Raw genomic sequence first — 24,619 nt, 5'->3', positions numbered from 1 at the left:
ATTCATGTAACATTTTATAAATTCCTACTTTGTAAGTAGAACAAGTCTGACTCAAGGTTAGAATACAGACAAATCCTAATCTCACACCTTTAATTCATTCATTGTCTGAGCTGAGATGTCACTTTTTTTTTATAAAACCTAAAGTTATCTCGGGACAATGACTTGAAAGAAGTTCTTGGATTTACATATTGACCAATCAAAACCTGCAACCCCTTTCTAGGTGATGAAAGACTTAACAGCAATCTAGGTTTGTTCAATACAACGCATTACTTGTATGACGCTTCGATCTTTTACTATAAATTCTGTGTCCTATGATCCTGCTCCAGCCCTCTGAAAACTTGTACTTCCAAACAAACCTATTGGACGATAACCTGGTGTTGAGTGATTTTTAACTTTGTCCACCCCAGTCCAACATCGGCATGTCCACATTGTATCCTTTTGATTCACCTTTCCTGGGCATCAAGGAAGAAAATTAAGTAGTGCCAAAATTGCTATGGTATCTTACAATAATAGCATTATGCTGCACTTCTCACATTAAAGCACTACAGTAGACCACTTTTATGTTAAAGTACTAAACACATTCAACTATGAAAAGTTTTATGTCATTGAAGTAGTTTTAATGCTGTTTTATGAGAAGCGTAATTGAAACATCCATTTCATCGACACAAGATGTGTACAGTGCAAAGTCTGCAGATTCAGAATAGAAAATAATAAACATTGTGAACAGATAATTGCATTTCTTTAATCCAGCCTTCAACAAAACTCTTAACAGTTGATAAAGAAATATCTTATATGGCTCTTAAGAAACCTTACTTGCCTAAATTTCTGTGTTTATGCTTTTATTCTCTTGATAAATTTAGTAGTTAATAAAGGGAAAAACTTACACCTAAAAAATTTCAAAATATGTGATCAGTAATGAAGTGACAGTGTTTTCTGTATCCCTTGAAGAAAGCTTCCAGCAGATCTAACAATATATGTGATGTGGAATTACCCTTGCTCAATATTAATTTAATTCTACATCCAACCACACTGATGTGATCAAACATGCTTAGCAAGTAACGTACTGAAGAATTTTAGACAGCAAGACCGAGACAAGTGCAGATTATATTGACTACATAGTTATACATCTTTTTTTAGTCTTAATGAATACATTTTACATTGTTTAAAAATAAAATTAGTTTTTCAGAGAGAATGCTCAGCAGTAATTCTGGCTTAATATGTAGTTTAAAATTCAAAATTCTGCTTGCTGATTCAAGTATAATTTTTCTTGTATTTTGTTATGAAAATATTAGCATAGAAAATGAAATTTTATGTCAAATCAGATCATTTCAAATGTGATGATTCCAACAGTAAACCCGATGAAAGCTGCATTGACAGTGATTGCTTGCGTTCCATGTGTTTTGTTTGCATTTATGGGATGTGGAATTCACGAACTGGGTCAGCATGTATTACTCATCACTAGCTTCCTGTGATTAGGCAGTGGTGAGCTACCTTTTTGAGCTGCAATCTGTTTGCTGTAGATATACCCACATTAGAAAGTGCGTTTCAAGCAGCATTTAACTGTGCCTGAAGTTGCTTACAGTGTCACATTTGTAATGACAGCAAAAGACAACTCTTCCATTGTATAAGGTGACCTAATAATACTGGTAACCATTTACAAAGAAAAATTGAATCCATTAAAACTCATCTTTAAATATATCCTTCATCTATGTTTTTTTCAGAACTAAACTAAGGTTTAGTTCCTCTATGTTTTTTCAGAAAAGTGTCAAATAGATTAGATTACTTACAGTGTGGAAACAGGCCCTTCGGCCCAATAAGTCCACACCGCCCCTCTGAAGAGCAACCCACCCAGACCCATTTCCCTCTGACTAATGCACCTAGCACAATGGGCAATTTAGCATGGCCAATTCACCTAACCTGCACATTTTTGGACTGTGGGAGGAAACTGGAGCACCTGGACGAAACCCACACAGATACGGGGAGAAAGTGCAAACTCTACACAAACAGTTGCCTGAGGTGGGAGTTGAACCTGGGTCTCTGGTGCTGTGAGGCAGCAGTGCTAACCACTGTGCCACCATGCCACCCATAGATCTAGAACTTTGAGTTGTTTGATGATAGTGTGTTGAATGTGAGTTTTGCTACAAGAAATCAGTAGAATTGACTGCAATGAGTTTAAGGATATGCAGTTTAAAACTGACAATTTTATGCAAAAGTGGATTTTAAATTGCTGTTACTGATTAATAATAATTAAGTATTATAATTCTGTTTCTGTTGTCTGATGTTCTAGAATTTTCACTGTCCATTATGCACCAGATTTTTCTCCAGCAGGTCTTCTGATAGCATATGTTATTAGTTAGTTCTAACATTCAGCTTTTTTATCTCAATACATTTTTGCTAACTAAGTTGCTGAAAGTGAGAACTGTAAGAGTAAAGTGAGATAAAGAGGGATCTGGGACCTGAGTGAAAAAGGCAATTATATATCTCCCTAATCAATCAGTTTGGGGATTGAGAAATAAACAGTAGAAAATTGAGAAAAAAAGTGTATTTTAGTGTGGGAGAATTCAATATCAAGTCAGGTTTAGAAAGAGAAATAGACAGGGAGGACAAATGATTGTGTAAAAAAAGGACAAGTGATAGAAAAGATAAAAATATAAAATGTAATTTCAAATTTAATATTTGAAAAATTTTCCAAAATAATTGAAAGCCAAAGGAATGAAACTTTGTACATTAATAGTAAATCTTCATGTCAGAGAGTGTGATTGGCGGTCTGTAGAATTTCTGCAGCATTATCTTTTTCAAATGAATGCAGCAAGTACAATTGATTCTGCTTTATCTCAACTTCATGTCTTTGAAACCCACAAACATGTTTTTACTCTTTCCAAACTCAATTTCCTCTTCAATATCAATACCGAGCACTACTCTGAACATCTTCCACATTACCCAATGTTGAACCATTTGCATGTTTTCATGCATAAAGTGCTGCTTACCTACTTCTGTTTTTCTTGACTTCATCTCCTTTTTTACTGCCAATCACCAGATTAGACATCCTTCGTTTCAAATTTGGTCCAGTGTTGTTACCTCAGCAATTACCTCCAGGCTTGCATTCTATCCTCGGCCCTTCAGTTCTCCTACTCTGTGTTCTTCTGCCACATTATTAATGATAGAACCTTCAATAAATTCTCACTTTACACCTGCTTTCTTTCAACCTTTCAACGTCTCACCTAGATGTTTAAAATTTTCATATCTACCTTTTTACTACCATGTTTGAACCTTTCCTAACTTTTTCACTAACTTGTTTTTTTGTGTGTAAAGTACTTTGGGTGTTTAGTGGGCTCAGTGCATTCCTTAACAGCAAGTTGTATAAACACATCATGTACACAAATTTTTACCTTCTTTTCAAGGTGGCCTGTTTTTGAGTGCCATTAATTATATTTTGCACCATGTATACTATTATTACAGGACCTCGGTATGTTGTACAAATTGGTGATAAAATAATTGACTACAATGAAGAATTTCGCCTTTTCCTCGCAACTCGCAACCCCAACCCATCTATTCCACCTGATGCAGCTTCTATTGTCAATGAGGTTAATTTTACGATCACAAGGGAAGGTCTCCGTGAACAGGTAAAGAAGTATCGATAAATATACTTTTACTCACCTTTTAATATCTATATGTTACTTGTCATATTCTGTATTGTTCATCTTGACAAGTCAATAATATAGTATTTCATATTGTGTGGAAGATATTATTGTTGCAGTATAATGTCTTTGAAATTCTTTACTAGACTGTAATGGCAATCCTTTAACTATGTTATAACTATCCTACTTCTCACTTATTTTTTAGACACTGTAAGTAATGCTACTATTTTTCCCTTTATTCCTCTCTTGTATCCAAGATCTGTACCTATGTACTTGTACCTAAGATGGTGCCATTAGAGGTAGCCATTGTAACAATTTTTCACTGTACGCCTTAACTTCTGTACTCGAGTACATGTGACAATAAAGGATGTTTTATTCACTGTATAGTGATGAAAACTGTAGTTTTATTGCAAAGTGTGTGTGTGCATGTGCGTGTGCACACCTGTTAACAGCAATATGAAGTCCAAGTTATATCCAAAGGAAGCAAGATTATTTTTATGTATTTACTTTGATTATGTCTTGTCCTTTAAAAAGTGCAGGATTTAGAAATGAGGGTTAATGTTTAACTGTAAGGTTGGAGCTACGAAGAAGGCAATTGGAAATACTAAATACTTCATGAAGAGATTAGGAGCGAGAAGGCAACTAAGCTGTTGGAAGAAAGCATATTATGCACTGAAATAGTGTGATGTTAGTTTGCAACAACTGATGGGCTTGCAAAGAACATATTTTAAGTTTAAATAGATGTGATAGCAACAATGAGAATACAAAAGGGTTTTAGTGTGTTTTAAATTAGGTGTACTGGGAGTTGAGGAGTCATGGTCAGCAAAAAGGGAATAATGGATGAGTGGCATCGTGCAAGACAGAATGTGAGCAGTAGAATTTTACATATATTGCCAATTGGAATTGTGTGGAGAATAGGAATTTCGTAAAATGCCTAAGATGTAACAAACATCTGTTGAAATTAAAATTTTCTTTTTATGATCAACAGAAAATTGTTTTTGTTAACTAATTATAAACTGGTAACCTTTAATAATCATATCTCAAAGCATTTTCAATTACTGCAAAAATGTTAATCTATTTTATGTCTTGAAGCTATTAGCTGTCACCCTGCAACATGAGAAACCAGAGCTGGAGGAACGCAAGACAACACTCCTACAACAGGAGGAGGAGAAAAAGATTCAACTAGCAAAACTTGAAGATTCCCTGTTAGAGGTATTACATAGAGAAAATTGTATGTTTGTATCAGTTTATTTAACAAGAAACCTATATTTAAAATCATACCAACATTTTAGCAATAGATCTGTTAAGCTGACTTTTTTTGTGAGATGGCAATCCTTATGTTGTTTGAAGTGCATATTGCTTAAAATGCATTTATTTTAGATAATTCAGCGTAAACATTTTAGAAGTCTGACATCTTTTACTTCAAATTGCTTCGAGTTGCACCAAGAAATTTTCTCTCATGTTTAACAAAACCTATTTTGGAAAATGATTTTTCATATTTTCAATTTTGAAGACAGACAGGTAACAGAATTGGCTTCATAGTGCTCATAGTTGCAGTATGGCAATGCTGTTTTACACCAAAATGGCACCATCCTGCAAATTCCCAGTTACGGCATGTAGGAGTGTTGTCTTGCATTCCTTCAGCTCTGGTTTCTCATGTTGCAGGGTGACAGCTAATATTTTAGTGAAGCTGTTAATGCAGGTATAGGACCCTGTGCTGGTAGTAAGGAGAGTAGGTATCGGTTAATGAATAATGCTTATTTGATGCCATTATTTCCATTTTGAACCACACCGTCTCTTAAAATGTGCACAGCTAAACATGTTCAGCAACAGGAAGAATTTAGACCATCAAACACTCAGGCTCATTGCTAATCAAGCTTTTTTTTCTGAGTTTATCCAGCGCATTGGTTATTTTCAGAGTTGCTAACAATTAGTGTGACTGACAGGCATAGATGCTGAATATGGAGAAGATCTTGGTTCTGACTTCAAGAATCCTGATCAGAGCATCCTGCCATTCGTAGGTATTTAGTTGCCATTCACTTTGCTCTGCATTATGACAGCAGATTAAACAAAGGCAGAAGAGAAATGTTGCTTGCAGAGAAAGGAGAAGGAAGAGGAGGGAAATGTGGATTTTCAGAGAGGGAAATCTTGTACACCTAAAGTCTTTTGAGAGCATTTCTTTTACCTCAGCCTAAGCTTGCTGAGATATTTGTATCATCGATAGTCACAGGTGAGGTGCTGGAAGACTGGAGTTAGGCTAACATGATACCACTATTTAAGGGTGGTAAGGACAAACAATGGAACTGTAGACCAGTGAGCCTGACATTGGTGGTGGGCAAGTTGTTGAAGGGAATCCTGAGGGACAGGATGTACATGTATTTGGAAAGGCAAGGACTGATTAGGAATAGTCATCATGGCTTTGTGCGTGGGAAATCATGTCTCACAAATTTGATTCAGTTTTTTGAAGAAGTAGCCAAGAGGATTGATGAGGGCAGAGCAGTGGACGTGATCTGTATGGACTTTAACTAGGTAAAAACAAGGATTGCAGATGCTGGAAACCAGATTTTAGATTACTAACTGTACCTCCTATGCTCACATCCAAATCATTTGTACAAATGATGAAAAGTAGTGGACCCAGCACCACTACTTGTGTGGGTTTCCTCCGGGTGCTCTGGTTTCCTCCCACAGTCCAAAGATGTGCAGGTCAGGTGAATTGGCCATGCTAAATTGCCCGTAGTGTTAGGTAAGGGGTAGATGTAGGGGTATGGGTGGGTTGCGCTTCGGCGGGGCAGTGTGGACTTGTTGGGCCGAAGGGCCTGTTTCCACACTGAAAGTAATCTAATCTAATTAGAGTGATGCTGGAAAAGCACAGCAGTTCAGGCAGCATCCGAGGAGCAGGAAAATCAACGTTTCGGGCAAAAGCCTTTCATCTATTCCTGATGAAGGGCTTTTGCCCGAAACGTCGATTTTCCTGCTCCTCGGATGCTGCCTGAACTGCTGTGCTTTTCCAGCACCACTCTAATCTAGAATCTATATGGACTTCAGTAAGGCTTTTGACAAGGTTCCCTTGGGAGACTGGTTAGCAAGGTTAGATGTCACAGAATACAGGGAGAACTAGCCATTTGAATACAGAACTGTCTCAAAGGTAGAAGACAGAGGGTGGTGGTGGAGGGTTGTTTTTCAGACTGGAGGCGTATGACCAGTGGAGTGCCACAAGGATTGGTGCTGGGTCCACTACTTTTCATCATTTGTACAAATGATTTGGATGTGAGCATAGGAGGTACAGTTAGTAAGTTTGCAGATGACACCAAAATTGGAGGTGTAGTGGACAGCGAAGCAGGTTACCTCAGACTACAACAGGATCTTGATCAGATGGGCCAATGGGCTGAAAAGTGGCAGCTGGAGTTTAATTCAGATGAATCGGAGGTGCTGCATTTTGGGATAGCAAGTCTTAGCAGACCTTATACACTTAATGGTAAGGTCCTAGGGAGTGTTGCTGTACAAAGAGACCTTGGAGTGCAGGTTCATAGCTCCTTGAAAGTGGAGTCACAGGTAGAAAGGATAGAGAAGGTGGCATTTGGTCTGCTTTCCTTTTATTGGTCAGAGTATTGAGTACAGGAGCTGAGAAGTCATGTTGTGGCTGTATAGGACATTAGTTAGGCCACTGTTAATATTGGGTGCAATTCTGGTCTCCTTCCTATTGGAATGATATTGTGAATCTTGAAAGGGTTCAGAAAAGATTTACAAGGATGTTGCTAGGTTGAAGGATTTGAGCTATATGGAAAGGTTGAATAGGCTGGGGTTGTTTTCCTTGAGCGTTGGAGGCTGAGGGGTGATCTTATAGAGGTTTATAAAATCATGACGGGCATGGATAGGATAAATAGCCAAAGTCTTTTCCCTGGCGTTGGGGAGTCCAGAACTAGAGGGCATAGGCTTAGGGTGAGAGGGGAAAGATACAAAAGAGACCTCAGGGGCAACTTTTTCACACAGAGGGTGGTACGGGTATGGAATGAGCTGCCAGAGGAAGTGGTGGAGGCTGGTACAATTACAACATTTAAAAGGCATCAGGTTGGGTATATGAATCGGAAAAGTTTGGAGGGAAATGAGCCAGGTGCTGGCAGGTCGGACTAGGTTGGGTTGGGATATCTGGAGGGCATGAGTGAGTTGGACCGAATGGTCTGTTTCCATGCTGTACATCTCTATGATATTATGACTCATTGAGGTACATGGTGTGCATTAGCTGTGTTTTAGGAAGGAGAAACTCGCAGAACTCAACAACATCTTGAACCAGGTCTGTAACCTCTGAATCAGGTAAGGGTGTTATTGTGATTGATTGTGTTGGTAACTGTGGCCATTCATTTGTTCTTATTGAAACCCTTCGCCACAATATCTGTAACATGGGAAAGGGGAAATCATTATGTTTCTCTGACCAGAACTTGCACATGTCTTTGTCAGGATAATAGAACCTCTCATTGTGAAGAGTGCCACTGACTGGACGTGTATGCTGAGATTTACTCAATCCAAAAAGATTACCACAGCCTGAATCTTCAACACAACATGTTGGTAAATGCAGCAATCCTGGCTACAGTACTGATGCTTATATTCTATCAGTCTGGTGTACTTTCTGTTTTTGAGCCAAAACATCAAAACAGAGGATGGTGTATGGGTCACATGGTCTATTAGTTTTATACTCTACTCCATTCTTAAGCCTGCCTTTGCTAGCATACATTTAATGAAACCCACCCTGCTACAAACAGTATTCTAGAATGGACTACTTTCTGCCTTTACTGCTCTGGGGGTGCCCCAGAAAACTTAATAGAATGTGATAGACCATTGAGTATAGGAGTTGGGACATCAGAATGAAGTTGTACAGGACATGGGTGAGGGTACCTTTTGGAGTACTTTGTACAGTTCTGATTATCCTGTTATAGGAAGGATATTATTACATCGTAAAAAGACCAAACTAGAAGAGTTTGATTAGAAATCTGCAAGCATTAGAACTGAGAGAATTTAAGATTTGAAGAAAAGTTCATATCAGACTTGGAAGGACATATCTAGTTGTCTCTACTGTCAATGGTAGAAAACCTGGAAGGAGTCAGTTAAGTGGAACACTAAAGAATTGAGGTAGGGATGTATTTTCCCTCGATTTGAGTCTGTGTAATGGAAAGTGTCAAGAAATTAGTTGAAACGTTATTTTTCTGTATAAACTGGCATCATAACAGCATTACAAGATTCACATATTCCTCTCCATTAAGCTGTTCATTGAATAAGGATCCACTGCTGTTTGCCATGCTGCCAATTTGTTTTAACCTGTGCACATTGAAAATAACTCAGAGTTGGGTTGTGGCAGCAAGCTGGCATTGGAGGTTGATGGTGAGCAATTGTATTTCAGGCTCCCTTGAACAATTTGGAAATCTAGTCCCAGATGATAATCAGGCTTGTATTTTGAATTGAAAATATAGGACAGACTTGTATATATTTTTTAAAAAGGTATGAGAATATTTTAATTCTGAGTCATAGAGATCCACAGATTAGAAAGAGGCCGTTCAGCTCATCAAGTGTGCACTGGTTAAAAACCAACACCTAACTGTTTTAATCCCACTTTTCAGCACTTGACCTTAAACGTTATGAGGGTTTCTGCCTCCACCATCCTTATAGGCAGAGACTTCCTGATTCACCCACTGGGTGAAAGAATGTTTCCCCATGTCATATACACTTTCTGACCCTTACCTTAAATCAATGCCGCTGAAAATATGTTGCTGGAAAAGCGCAGCAGGTCAGGCAGCATCCAAGGAGCAGGAGAATCGACGTTTCGGGCATGAGCCCTTCTTCAGGAATGCTGTGGTAGCGAGTCTGTTTGAGAACGTGGCTGAAGAGCTTCTGGGCAGAGAGATGACCTGGGGTGTGCAGTGAGAGAGGGACTCATCGAAATCCTTGTAGAGGGAGGAAGAGAGCTTCTTCAAGGAAGGCATCCTTGCAAGAGGATTCGCAGTAGGTGAAAATCTTCTAGGAGAAAGTGAGGACTGCAGATGCTGGAGATGAGAGCTGAAAATGTGTTGCTGGAAAAGCACAGCAGGTCAGGCAGCATCCAAAGAGCAGGAGAATCGACGTTTCGGGCATGAGCCCTTCTTCAGGAAGATCCTCATGCCAGAAAAGTCGATTCTCCTGCTCCTTGGATGCTGCCTGACCTGCTGCGCTTTTCCAGCAACACATTTTCTGCTCTGATCTCCAGCATCTGCAGTCCTCACTTTCTCCTTAAATCGATGCCCCCACTCATTGGTCCTGCCACAGTATCTACTCTATCTGTCTGTGCCTCTCATAATCTTATGCATTTCAATCAGAGTCTTCTCTGTGCTAAGGAGAAAAAAATCTATCCAATCTCTCTTCATAACTGAACTCTGCACCCAGACAACATCATTGTAAGTCTCACTGCACCTTCTCCAGTGCTGTCCCATCTCTCCTACAATGCGGACTCCAAAACTGCACACAACACAAGTTAAATTTTCTTTTACTGTATTAGGCAGGAATGAAATGGAGGGCTCAAAATTTGATGGACATAGCAGCATGTTAATGTTAATAATATTTATGCATTAAAATATTTATGAAGCTCTGAGGTGTTTGTTATTTAACTTTATTGTGAACAATTTTTCTGATAGTTGGTTAGCTGCATTCAATAATTTTGACACTATTATCAAGAATGAGATTAGAAATACAATAGATTTATTTTCAAATATCTTTAATCCTTCTGTATCTGTACTACAAATTCAACAATTTAATCATCCAGTTCTAATGGAAATCATTGAGAACTACACTCTTTGATGTGAGTCATGCATTGCTGTGAGAGTGGTATATGTCAATAATCACATCCTCTACCCAGTGGCTCCTTTCAGTAATTGAACCCATTCAATCAATACTTTTCTTATATGTCAGGTGGATATAATGTGAAATCCTATCAGACTTTACTGAAGTAATTAGCATAATTTCATTTGCATTTTAAATTTTTAAAAAACATTTAGAAACAAGATGAGTACTACCTGAGACAGGGAGGAATGTGCAGCAGGTTAGTATCACTATAAAGCAAACTGGGAGCGCAGCAGTGCTAACCACTGAGCTACTGTGCCATCCCATATTCTGTGGTATCAACTTATAGAACTACCTATGGATTGTCTTCAATGCCAGTGTTTCTTACCTTAGATGATAGGCTTAAAGTGGTTCACAAACTTCTATCTGTAGTCTGATTTGTGCCTGGTTTTAGCAGCACCTCTCTACTTTTATATTCCATTGATAAGAGGGTTATAGATACAGCTTTAAATTAACTACTTGAGGGGGAGAAATGTGAGGAGTGGAGGGGATGAAGATTCAGTGAAAGTGATGTTTGAAATCGAAAAAGAAACGAGAGTAGAGCTGCAGTTGAGTTAAGAGGTGAATGAAAGTCAAAGTGTGACAGGAAGGGTAGATAATATAAGCTAAAGAGTAGGGCAGAAATTAGAAAATACACTGTGAAAAACCCCTTGGCATCATGGTAGCCCACAAACTACCAACGCACTAAAACAGCAGCTAATGAACTTGAAAGATGCTATACAGACAACAAGTAAAACTAATGTCATTTATAAAATACCGTGCAAGGACTGTAACAAACACTACATTGGACAAACAAGCAGAAAACTAGCCACCAGGATATATGAACAATCACCTAACCACAAAAAGACATGACCCACTCTCATGAGTATCCTTACATACGGACAAGGGAGGACACCACTTCGATTGAGGCAACACATCCATCCTAGTAGAAGTCAAACAGAGACACGCACGAAAATTCCTAGAAGCATGGCATTCCAACCGGAACTCTCAAACACGTTGACTTGAATCCCATTTACCAGCCCCTGAGAAAAAGAGCAGAAAGTGACATCACCATAGGAAATGATGTCACCACAGAAAATAACATCACCGACCCAAGGAAATCCAAACATATAAATAGAAAGTGGGCTTCACCACCAGTGCTTCATCTGGAGGCTCACTGAAGATGTTACCGAGTATGGTGATGAAACGTCTGAAAACGAACCTTCTAGCTCAGCGAGCAAACCATATTCAAGCAAGAAGAGGATCTTAGTGGTGAGTGACTACAGGTCTATTTGTGAGTTCATTGACAGTTAGGACTTATTTTGATCTCATTGATGTGCATTCTTATTCTTCTGTGCACCAGATAGAAACTACATGGTGAACGTGAGTACTGCAGATGCTGGAGATTAGAGTCAAGAAAGTGATGCTGGAAAAGCACAGCCGGTCAGGCAGCATCCGAGGTGCAGGAAAATCAAGGTGACGAAACTTTGATTTTCCTGCTCCTCTGATGCTGCCTGACCTGCTGTGCTTTTCTAGCATCATGCTAGAAACTAAATGGCGTCAACTCCTAACAGGAAAGTTAGTGTGGGTACCTGGTGACTCTAGCTCGATGCTTCCTTGTCTGAATGGCAGTCAGCAACACCTCTGGATACACTTCATGGTCAGTGACTGCCTGCACCCCCATTCAGGGATGTTGGCATCAGGTATGCACCAGCCTCCCCACATCATCATGGCATATCTACAACCCACTGACAGCATAAACCAAAGTGTTATGAAGTTGAAGGCGTGTACTGGACCTTTAAGAGAGAGTAAATGCTGTTCTGTACTGAGAGATTATTAGCACCTGTAAATATGACTAGCTGGCAGTCTCAGAGTGAAAATTGAAAATATGTAACATATGGCTGTGAATGGATACCTGAGTTTTGGTTGCTGATTTGACCATTAAAATTTAACCAATCATTTAAATTATGCCCCAGGATACTAAAACCCAATTGAGTTGAAATTTATTGTTTTGCCAACATCGAACCAATGAGACAATCCAGTGTTGGAGGGAGTATACAATGCAGACATTTTGAAAATTGGTCAGAGAGCTGCTGTAGAGAGAGGAACTCATGGAGAGCTAACATCTTGTTCTTAAAGAAATTGGAAAACACATTCTATCAAAGATACCTTTTCATGTGAAACATACTTGCATTAAAAAAGAAAGATGACATTCCAGTCAGATCCTCAGCCACAGAGAGAAGACACAGAAGAAGGCAGTGGCTGTGTGGTTTTGAAATTCAGTGGATGTAATTTTAATAAGTGTCTTATTCGAACAGCATATTGTTATGGAGTTGGAAGCAGATACTAAGCAGTTAAGAAAATGGAGGGCTTAAACTTGTGAATAGTTGTTGTTTAATGTTCACTTTTCAAGTAAAAAAATAAATTGATGCCATTTTCTTTGCATAGGGAAGTTTGAGAGTTCTCTGTCACTCATATTTTAACAGATTACATGGCTGGCTGTTTGGTTTAATTAAGAGAGGGAAGAGAGTGTGGTGCTGGAAGAGCACAGCAGGTCAGGCAGCATCTGAGGAGCAAGAGAATTGACATTTCGGGGATATGTCCTTCATCAGGAACGAGGGAGGGAGTCATTCTTGATGAAGGGCTTATGCCTAGTACATCAACCTGCTCCTCGGATGCAGCCTGATCTGCTGTGCTTTTGCGGCACTACCCTCTCAACTGTAATCTCCAGCATCTGCAGTCCTCGCTTTTACTAGTTAATTAACACAGGGGTTCACCTCCATATTGTAACAAAAACAATGTCCAATGTTGTGGAATATTATTGTTAATCGCAAGGAATCTTACAATATCATTGATCATTAGTTAGAAACACAAAAAGTAGGAGCAAGATTAGGCCATTTGTTCCTTCGAACCTGCTCTGCCAATCATTGTAATCATGGCTGATCATCTTACTCAAAGGCATGTTTTGATTCAAGTGTTACATCCAACTTCTTGAAATCATATGATGTTTTGGCCTTGACACCTTTTTGGGTAGTGAATTCCACATATTCACCACTGTCAGAGTGAAGAAATTTCTTGTCATCTCAGTCCTAAATAGTTAACTTCGAATCCTTGGGCTGTGACCCCGGGTTCTGGACTCCCTCACTAACCGAAGCATCCATCCTACATCTAACTTGTCTAGTCCTGTTAAAATTTTATGTATTTCTATGAGATCTCCCCATATTCTTCTAAACTCCAATGAATGGAATCTTTCCTCATAAGTCAGTTCTGCCATCCCATAAATCATTTATGTAAACCTTTGCTGTGTTCCCTCTATAGTAAGAACATCCTTCCTCAGATAAGGAGACCAACACTACACACAATATTCCAGGTATGATCTTACCAATGCCCTGTGCAATTGCAGAAAGACATCCTTGTTCCTGTACTCCATTTGTCTCGCTAACATATCATTTGCCTCCTTTACTGCTTGTTGATCAATTTAAGAATGATCATAATCATCCCATGTGAAACACATGATTTCGTAAGTGACCTTTAAAGTCTCAACTGCGGGTCACAATTCACAAAGACAATCCAAGATCTCATATACTGCATCCTTTGATCCTGAACCATAAGTATTGTCAACATGCTATTATATGCAATGCTGCCATTATTGCATGGTTTTCGATTGGGGTTATTGCAAAGTATTATTATTATTACAGCACTTACAATCTCCTACTGTATTTGAGCAACATGGTTTGTACTGGATACAATGGAACAATATCCCATACATCAAAAGTCTATGTAGAGGCATTCCATGGCTCCTCTCCTCAGATCCTCCATGTACCACTGTCTAGGCTAAATCAGTTGTGAGTGATGTGAATGCTGACTGCTCACATTGCAAAGAGCCTGTTCTGTTTCTGATATTCCCTCTGTGGTTCTTTGGAGCCTTAACCAATGGATCTTTCCACAGCAGGAGTCATCATCACTGTGGCAATGATGACATGAACGTGTAAAGAAATTCAGGAGAAACAAATGCTAGCCCAAGACTAGCAGCCACCTCTCAGTGGCTTCTGCCTCCAGTTGAAGAGATTTCAGTTGAGGGTCCTCTCACGGTGTGAAGGAGCTACAGGAGGTTGATAGTCTATTGCCTTCCATGTTATTTCTTCCAGAGGAGGCAGATGCGTTATTGCTACAGACTGAGGCTGTTCCGGGATGCATAGAAATAACCAGGACATTTCTTATAGGCTTAGTGTTGTTGAATCGACATTTCCTTCTGTAACACTTGTACTGATTCTGCAAGGCCTCTTGAATTTAGATCTTATTTATTTCATTAATGAGGGAATTGTCTGCCTGTAACAAAGTTAGTAAATAGAAAACAGTTGATCTTTTTCATTTGATCGTAATACCATTGCACGATGATCACTAGGGTTGGTTTATTAAAGCAAAACTAAAAATAGATGAAAACCATATTGAAAAATATTGCTTCATTCAGTACAGGGCAAAATATTCTTAGGGCAAGTCATTGTTCTTTACTTCTTGTAATCCTTACAATTGATTTGTTAAGATATGCAAAATTGAAAGTGATTTTCGGATTAGATAATTTGTCTGCAAAAAAATCAGGCAAAGTTGGATGCCCGGAGGTATCTCTAAACTTAGAATGCTGAATGTGGTAAATAGGAGTTTTAAGAAGGAAAGCTCAGAGGAGGGGAAACAGATAACAAGAATGATTTTAATTATGCCCCGTGTCATGGATTAATCATGCTCTCCTGGAGCTTGAATAATTACTTAATGAAATGTGGATTTCCAAGGCATTTCCTGAAATTGTTCATAGTTATTTCCTCTAATTTTCTTTTGACCCTCCAAACATTACCATGTTGTTTCATGCTTATTGGTGTGTTCTTTCTTCTTAACTCTCTTTTACTTCTATAGTGCATTTTTCTTGATGACTTGTTACTGGGCCTATCCTCCATTAGAGCAAGAGACGGTTTTAAAAAATTATTTTAATTACGGTTATTTTTTTAACCTTTTCAGCATACTTTGAAATTGGAAGTTAAAAAGTGATTTTAGTACTGGGGAAACATGTCCAAATTGATGACATGGTTTGTTGTAATTGAAAGTGTCCTTGATGTAAATTAAATGTATCTATATTTGGTTATTAGTGACTTCATGTATGATTGACTGTATTTATGTGATCCACATATATTAAAGCTTTGGAAGTAATTAGTGTGGTAAGTTGTGAGCTGGGAATTGCAGCAGAGATTATTGTTAAAGTCAATTTGAAATAGTCATTTCCTGTGATTAGAAATATGCGATATGCCGAACCAATAAAGTTCAATTAATCTTTAGAGTGCTGTCAATAAATAATCGATTAGTAGGACAATTTTTAAAGCCTATTATAGAAGGGATAAATCTTATACAGATGATGGTGTTATTTGTAATTTAGCATGTCTTTGGAAATGACATTGATCTCATTGGCTGAAATAGTAGAATTAAACTTCAAAGTCAGTCAAATGTAAAATGATGCATTCAATGATGTGAGTCTTTTTCTCTGCATTTTTAAATTTGTTACAAACCAGGGACAAATAAGCTGCCTACACGTCCAGAATTGTACTGCTCTCTGGGAACATCCTGTTATTGATTTGCAACTACAGCTGAGGGTACATTGGAATCTGCAACTATAAGTCATCTTAAAAAGCTACTTGAGAACAAAAGGTCATGAGTCTGGAAATTAAAAATCCTTTTATCACTTCATGGATGTTTTTTCTTTAATCATTGATTTTTTTTTGCACGATCCTTTAAAACACCTCTGATTGTTGGACTTCTGCACAGTGATCAAAGGAAGTCATGTATTTACATAACATCCACCATGACGTCAGGGCATCCCAAAGCACTTTAGAGTCAATGAAGTACTTTTTGGAGGGTTGCCATTGCTGTAATGCAGGCAATCTGGCAGTCAGTCTGCACACAGGACATTCCCATGAACAGTAAATGTGATACTGACCTGAACTTGTTTTTGTGATGTTGATCAAGGGATAAATATGGTCAGAACACTGACATGAACTCCTTTCTTTCTTTCTAAGTAGTGCCATGGGATCTTATGTTGATGTAAAATAGCAGGTGGGGCTGGAGTTTAACATCTGAAAGGCAGCATGTCTGATAGTGCAGGAGAGAGAATACTGGTGGTTTACTTTTGCATTTGCTGTTAAAGTACCAAAATGAGCTATTGTGTACAGACAGGATTTAAGTGAAACCAGCGGCTTAGGGTCATAGAATCATAGAACTGGACAGCACAGAAACAGACCCTTCGGTCCAACTTGTTCATGCCAACCAGATATCCTAAATTAATCCAGACCCATTTGCTGGCATTTCGCCCATATCATACTAAACCTTTCCTATTCATATACCTTTTTAAATGTTGTAGTTGTACCAGTCTCCACCACTTCCTCTGGCAGCTCATTCCATACACACATCACCCTCTGCATGAAAAATGTTGCCCTTTAGATCTCTTTTAAATTTTTTCCCCCTCACTTAAACCTATGCCCTCAAGTTCTGGATTCCCCCACCACAGGGAAAAGACACTGTCTATTTATCCTAACCATGCCCCTCATGATTTTATAAACCTCTATAAGCTCACCCCTCCGCCTGCAATGCTGTAGGAAAAGTTGCCCAAGCCTACTCAGTCTCTCCCTATAGCTCAAATCCTCCAAGCCTGGCAACATCCTTGTAAATATTTTCTGAACCCTTTCAAGTTTCACAACATACTTCCTGTATTCTGGGAGACCAAAATTGTATACAGTATTCCAAAAGTGCCCTAACCAATGTCCTGTACAGCTGCAATATGACCTCCCAACTCCCATACTCAATGCACTGACCAATAAAGGCAAGCATACCAAATGTCTTCTTCACTATCCCAACTACCTGTGACTCCATTTTCAAGGAACTATGAACCTACACTCCAAGGTCTCTTTGTTCAGCAACACTCCCCAGGACCTTACCATTAAGGCCCTGATTTGCCGTTCCAAAATGCAGTACCTCACATTTATCTAAGTTAAACTCCAATTGCCACTCCCAGCCTATTGCCTGATTTGAACAAATCCTGTTGTATTCTGAAGTAACCTTCTTGGCTGTCCACTGCACCTTCAATTTTGGTGTCTTCTGCAAACTTACTAACTATACTCTCTATGTTCACACATCCAAATCATTTATATAAATGGTGAAAAGTCGTGGACCCAGCATTGATCCTTGAGGCACACTGCTGGTCACAGGTCTCCAGCCTGAAAAGCAACCCTCCTTCACTCTGCTCTGTCTTCTACCTTCGAGCCAGTTCTGTATCCAAATGGCTAGTTCTCCCTGTATTCCATGTGATCTAATTTTGCTAACCAGTCTACCATGAGGAACCCTGTCAAAAGCCTTACTGAAACCTATATAGATAATGTTCACTGCTCTGCCTTCATCAGTCCTCTTTGTTACTCCTTCAAAAAACTCAATTAAATTAGTGAGCCATGATTTCCCACGCACAAAGCCATGTTGACTCCTTGCCTTTCCAAATACATGTAAATCCTGTCCCTCAGGATTTCCTTCAACAACTTACCTACCATCCATGGCAGGCTCACAGTTCCCTGGCTTTTCCTTAGAAACTTTGTTGAGTAATGGCATCACGTTAGCCAATCTCCAGTCTTCTGGCACCTCACCTATGACTATCAATGATGCAAATCCTTATCCACTTATTGCTACACATGTGGTAAATGGAATATTTTGTATTGGGTTCTATTCTAACAGCTTTCTTTGGCAAAAAAAAAATGTTTATATATCACCCTAACCTAGTGGATACTCAAAAGTACAACAGATTTCTTTATGATATTGGGATGTGAAAATAGATTCCACAAGGAAAAGTGAATAGCTAAGTGACCTGTTTTCTTGCTATTTATTGAGAACATGGGGATGATGGCATTATGTTGACATTTAGTGGTAAGTGATGTTGATGCTGATTTTCTTTAGATAGTGCTGTTGGCTGTTAGTTTCTAATGACCATATGGAATATGCAGTTAAAGGGTCAAAGGTAGTTCACATATGGCGATGTCTATATTGGTCAATTGCTTTTAGATCAAGGAGAGTGGAACCTTCCAGACAAGCTTGCATGTGTGGCTCAACTCCCACATCAGCCCGCAGAAGCAACTGCAGCTGAGACAATCCATATTTTGCAGGTGAAGCAATAGAAGGCTCAGTAAGGCCTTGTGCAACTTCCTTCTAAGTATGGAGTGTATATGGTTTTGGTGGAACTATGCATATGGGCTTTTGATGCAGCCTTTTTGTGTTCTGGGTACCAGAGGTTGCAGGCCTGTAGGTTGGTCTAGAAACAGAATGCCCAATGTGGTTACACTTCCACAATGACTTATGGGTCTCATATGTTTGTCTGGGGTGTCACCCTGTCACTGTGGCACCTACAGTGGAGCAACACACATTGTTGAGGATCTTCTGATTCTTCTTGCTTATGTTCATTACAGCATGTATCTGAATCCTCATTTTCTTTAGCCGGCAAGTCTTCTCTTCTTTGATGTACCAGATTATGTAGTGCACAGCAGAAATTGGTGATCCAAGAGATTGTCTGTGATGTGTATTCCAGTACTGTGCCTGAGCAATTGGTAGAATCTTAACACCAGTGATCAGTTGTTGTCCTTGTTCAGGCATCAGAGACATTGTATCTCTCCTCTGTCGGACTTTTTGAGTTCCACATAGGTGTCATGATCCAGATTCTCTGTAGATATCTTGTGTCACCTAGGATCCAACCTTGCAGTTGCACAGGGAAAACAAACAGCTTTGGCATCTGAGAGCAACTGAGGACACAATAGTCATCAGAGCTTTCAGGGATGTGAGCACACTCCTGTAGGCTTTGTTATTCACATAGCAGTTGCACATTGGTGCATCGAATCCTGTTTTGGTTTATAAATGTTGTTGGCTGTACCCAGAAAGTTCTTAATGAAACATATGTAATCAATTGTTCCTTGTGCTTGTGGAATCCAATTATGAAGCCAAATCATGACTGCTCCAGCTTCCTGAATCTTAGGATCCATGATAAATTACACAGGAGCATCAATCCTTTTGAATACAGTTTTGAAGCATTCCCTTCTGTGTTAATTTCCATGTATATGGCTGTGTGACAGATACCAGCTATGCTTCTTGTGAAGTTCTAGAATGACCCAGTTGCATACATGTTCCAGATGGTTGTAACTTTAAGACCACTGGCATAAGATTTGGCTCCTATATCATGGTATCATAGGTTATCTTGCAGGAATGGACGTAGGTCAGTGACTGACTGCTGTTGATAATTGTAGCCATCTTTGATATTGACCCTTTGATGTATGTAGAATGTTACTCCATGTATATTGTATTCAATTATGCACTATTTCTTGGTGATGTATTAACCCCTGGTTACGAGCACTTGAGCTGCCCAAGCCTCTGTGGCTACTTTTTGTTATCCCTTGGATCTCTGCTGCTTTTGTTCCTCCTCAGCCACAGGATTTGCAGGAACCATCCGGTTCATCCAACCAACCATCCGATTGTTGACAGAAATCCTGTGGAGGTCTAGTCAGCACAGCCAATTTGGCTCCTCTTTTCTACTTGAATTCTGTGGACCAATGCGAGTCCACTGCTTTGCATTGGATATACCCCAGTCACCACTCATTTGTAGTCGCCTTTCTCCTTGAGCTGTTGAAACCAAGTGGACAAACGGAATCTGAAAGAGACTATAGATACGTTGAGTGAGTGGGCAAAAATAAATTTGCGGATGGAGTTTAAAGCAGGAAAATGTGAAGTCATGCACTTTGGTAGGAAGAATCAAAAAGCAGACTATTATTTAAATTGAGAGACACTCTAAAGAAGAACAGCACAGAGTAATCTGGGTGTTTGTGTGCATCAAACAGAAAATTAGCATGCAGCTGCAACAAATAGTCAAGGCTGCAAATTTACTCTTAATACTTGGTGGTTGCAGTTTAAACATACTGAAGTCTTCTTAAAACTACACAAGGTTGGTGAGGCTGCACCTGGAATTCTGTGTTCAGTTTTGGTTCTTGTATTTGAGAAAGGATGTACCAACAGTGGAAAAGAGATTCAAAAGTTGAAAAGAGGCTGATTCCTGGGATGAAAGGGTTGACCTCTATAAAACACCTAAACAAGTTAGGCCTTTAGTCATTAAAATTTAGAAAAATGAAGGATGTAACTTAAAGATTCAGAGACGAGGGGACATTCATTTATGACTAAGATACAAAGGAACTTCTCCTCACAGAGGATAGTGAATGTCTTGAATCTCTCAAACCCCAGAGAGTTTCAGAGACTGGTTCATTGCAAGTATTTAAAATTAGGTAGATAGATATTAGAAATATCAGGGAGTTGGGTCATGAATGAGGTGACATGAAAGACTTCTGTCCTGGTCCAGCAAAGCTCCTTACAGAGGAAAAGCAGCTGCTACTAACTCCATATCCACCAAGACGACTACTGGCCAGTTGCTCACCACAGTTAACTGTATCAACTTGGAAGTACGTGTTTCTCATTTGCTGCCAAACGAGTTGCAAAGGTAAACTTTTCTCTGGGAACCATTAGAACAGTTCTAATGATTGTGTATGACATGCTAATACGTTAAAGTTAGATTCCTGCTGCTTGTCATTAAGAACCATGATCCAGCTTTAATCCATGACAAAATTAGTTCCCAACTTTATTGTGCTGTTGAAAAGCTAATATTTTGCCTCTTGCATAATTAAGTGCCCCACCCACCTTGTTTCCTATCCTGGATGGTTCAATAGATTTTGCTAATGATGCTTCTTCCTAACTTGAAATTAGAAATCTAACTAACAATCTGCAATCTTTCAATATCAAAAGGGAATTTAGCTGTTATTTATTGATCTTGGTGCTGGAGCAATAATTTTAAAAGAGCAGCCTGAACATCACGATATTAATTGGATGCGAAATGAAAAGTACTTTTGCCAAATTTGCTGATGACATTAAAGTAGGTGAGGAAGTCTGTTGAGACGAAAGAAATGACAACAGACATGAATATGGATAGGTTAGGTGAATAGGCTAAAATGTGGCAGATGATTGTGGATAAGTGTGAGACCATTTTGGTTGGAGGAATAGAAAATAATTTATTATACATTGGAGAGAAACTTCAGTGTGCTTTTGTGCAGAGGGATCTGGGTCTCCTTGTGCATGAATAACAGAAAGCTAGTATGCAGGTAGAGCAAGTAATAAGGCAGGCAAATGGAATTTTGGCATTTATTGGTAAAAACAAAGAGTAGAAGCACAGGGAAGTGTTGCTGTGATTGTGCAAGGCTTTAGCAGTATTGTGTACTCTTTATTTGAGGAGGGATATAGATATAGGGATATAGATTGGAGGCAGTTCAGAGCGGGCTAACTAGATAGATTCCAGAGATGAAGTAGGAGAAAGTGAGGACTGCAGATGCTGGAGTACCAGAGTTGAAAAACGTGGTGCTGGAAAAACACAGCAGGCCAGGCAGCATCCGAGGAGCAGGAGAATCGACGTTTTGGGCATAAGCCCTTCATCAGGAATCTAAGGGCTTATGCCCGAAACGTCGATTCTCCTGCTCCTCGGATGCTGCCTGGCCTGCTGTGTTTTTCCAGCACCACATTTTTCAACTCCAGAGATGAGGTGTTTGACTTGTGAAGAGAGATTGAGCAGTTAATGCTTATATTCTCTGGAGTTTAGAAGAATGAGAGGAGTTCTGTTGAAAGTATATGAAATGCTAAGGGGATTTACAAAGTATATGTAGACAGGATGTTTCCTTATATGGGATAATCTAGAATGAGAGCTCATAGTTCTCGGATAAGCAGTCGCAGACTGAAAACAAAGATGAGGAAAAATTACTTCTCTCAAAGGAATTCACTGCTCCAGAGTATGGTGGATGTTTGGTCATTGAGTAAATTTAAGAAGGGGATAGACAGATGTTTATTTAGGATGAGTTGACGGATTATGGAGAGTGGGCAGGAAAGTGGAGTTGAGGGCAAGATGAGATCAGCCATGATCTTATCAACTGTTAGACCAGACATAAGAGGCTGAATTGCCGTGTCTTGCTACATGTTTTCATGTTCGCATGTTCTTATCACAAATGATATCAGAAAGTGCTGAAGAAACTCAGCAGATCTGACAGCGTCTATGGAGAGAAACAACCTTTAAACCAAAATAAAGTCAAAATAACTCAAACTTTACCTCTGTTTCTCTTTCCACCAATGCTGAATTTCTCCAGCAGTATTTGTTTTGATTTCAGATCTCCAGCATCTGCAGTACTTAGGCTGAACAACTTAGCTGTGCACTTGAACGCAGACTATAAACGTGTGATTAACCAGCAGAATCCAAGATAGTCATAAAAGAAATATTCGTTAATATCCTAATACAGGGTGCATAATTTTTTTCCTTTACAATGCTGCACTGAATTTGTCGGTTTTGCAATTTTGTCTGACAAGAGCACAAATTTGTTGTGATTCGAGCAATGTTTTATTTTGTTCAATTTTGCTCTTGATCTCCTCGAATCGCTTGAATTCCTACACTGGGGGAACAGGCCCTTCAGCCCATCCACACCAACCCAAGAAGAGCATCCTACCCAGACCCACCTCGCTATCCTATCCTCATAACCCTGCATTTCCTACTCCACCTGGCCTGGACACTGTAAGCAATTTAGCATGGCCAATCCACCTAACCTGCACATCTTCGGACTGTGGGAGGAAACCCAGCATCCGGACGAAACCTTTGCAGACATGATGAAAATGTGTAAACTCCACACAGACAGACAAGGATTGAATTGAACCTGTGTCCCTGGTGCTGAGAGGCAGCAGTGCTAACCATTGTGCACCATGCCTTGTATTGATCTAAAATTTAGTAAGTGGAATTGCCCTTATGCCTCTGTAGATGTTGATAAATATTTGAATAGTTGGAGTTGAATAGAATGATGATCGTAGGTGATTCCCATTCTTATTTTCCATATAAGTAGTTTCCTGAACCTCTTATCAGTGCACCCATTAGACTGCGTGACCGAGATTGAGCATTCAAGATATAAGGAAATTCAAGTCTAAAACTTCTATTCTGATGCCAAAAGCACTGGAGCTCCAACATGCTGTGAATTAAACTCTGTGCCAATTTAGTTGAAAATCATAGTGTCTTGAAGAATACTATTTGCACCAGGAAAGTGAAATATACAAATTAAATATCATTTACAGTCTTGATCATTGCACTGGGCAAGTTCCCAATGAAGGCTCAATGAATGAAAGAAATTCAAGTCAAATATTGACTACTTCTGTGTGTCTGTTGCTGGTTTGATATAATTTTGTTCAAGATCTGGGAAAGTGCTGGTGGTTTCTGATATTCTGAAAGTACATCAAAGAAAAAGAATGGAGTAAAAGTCAGTGAGACATGTAGATTGCAACTTGTTCAAATTTAAATTTACTTCAATGCCAATAAAATTAATGAATTAAGTTGATAGAGATGAATTAACATATATAAATATAATTTTTCACAGAAACTGGCAACTTCCCAAGGAAATATATTGGAAAATAAAGGACTTATAGAGTCACTCAATCAGACGAAGGCCAGCAGTGCACTAATCCAAGAATCCCTCAATGAATCATTCAAATTACAAGTCTCTTTAGATCAGGTATGTGGATTTTTTAAAAGGTGAAAGAATTTATATAATTTAAATATAAAGAATATAATTTAATAATTGGTATCTACTTTACTCATTTTTAATTAATTTCAAAATGTTGAAAGGTCTTCTATACTGCTAACATACAATGTTAATCATTGAAAAGCGTCATAATTAACTATTTACATGTTAAGTTCTAATTAAAATTATAGTTTATTGTCTCTGTCCATGTGAAAAGACTTATATTGAAAATTTACAGAAATTTATAAAAAGTAAAATAAACTGAGTATATTTTGAAATGCAATGAAGTGCAATAAGTAGTGTCCAGGACTCGTTTTCACGTCTTGTTATTGGTGTCCTACTTGGGTCCCATTTCTACAACAGACCTTTTCACAAAGGTCTGCATGGTGGCGGCACGGTGGCACAGTGGTTAGCACTGCTGCCTTACAGCGCCAGAGACCCGGGTTCAATTCCCGCCTCAGGTGACTCTCTGTGTGGAGTTTGCACATTCTCCCCGTG

The 24,619-nt window shown here is 39.0% G+C and overlaps 1 protein-coding gene across 2 annotated transcripts in view; it reads left to right on the top strand.

Moving 5' to 3' along the window:
- Positions 1–24,619, top strand: part of dync2h1 (dynein cytoplasmic 2 heavy chain 1) — a 571,463-nt gene that overhangs the window by 274,140 nt on the left and 272,704 nt on the right. For both annotated transcript variants that reach the window (XM_072577509.1, XM_072577508.1), the window contains 3 exons: positions 3,460–3,623; positions 4,731–4,850; positions 23,978–24,112. In XM_072577509.1, coding sequence (XP_072433610.1) covers positions 3,460–3,623; positions 4,731–4,850; positions 23,978–24,112 — 419 coding nt within the window. The remainder of the gene's footprint in view (positions 1–3,459; positions 3,624–4,730; positions 4,851–23,977; positions 24,113–24,619) is intronic.

The sequence above is a fragment of the Chiloscyllium punctatum genome, chromosome 9 (genome assembly GCF_047496795.1).
Source record: "Chiloscyllium punctatum isolate Juve2018m chromosome 9, sChiPun1.3, whole genome shotgun sequence".
NCBI lineage: Eukaryota > Metazoa > Chordata > Chondrichthyes > Orectolobiformes > Hemiscylliidae > Chiloscyllium > Chiloscyllium punctatum.
Note: the sequence above shows the minus strand (reverse complement) of the source record. Positions and strands in the feature narration are given on the sequence as shown.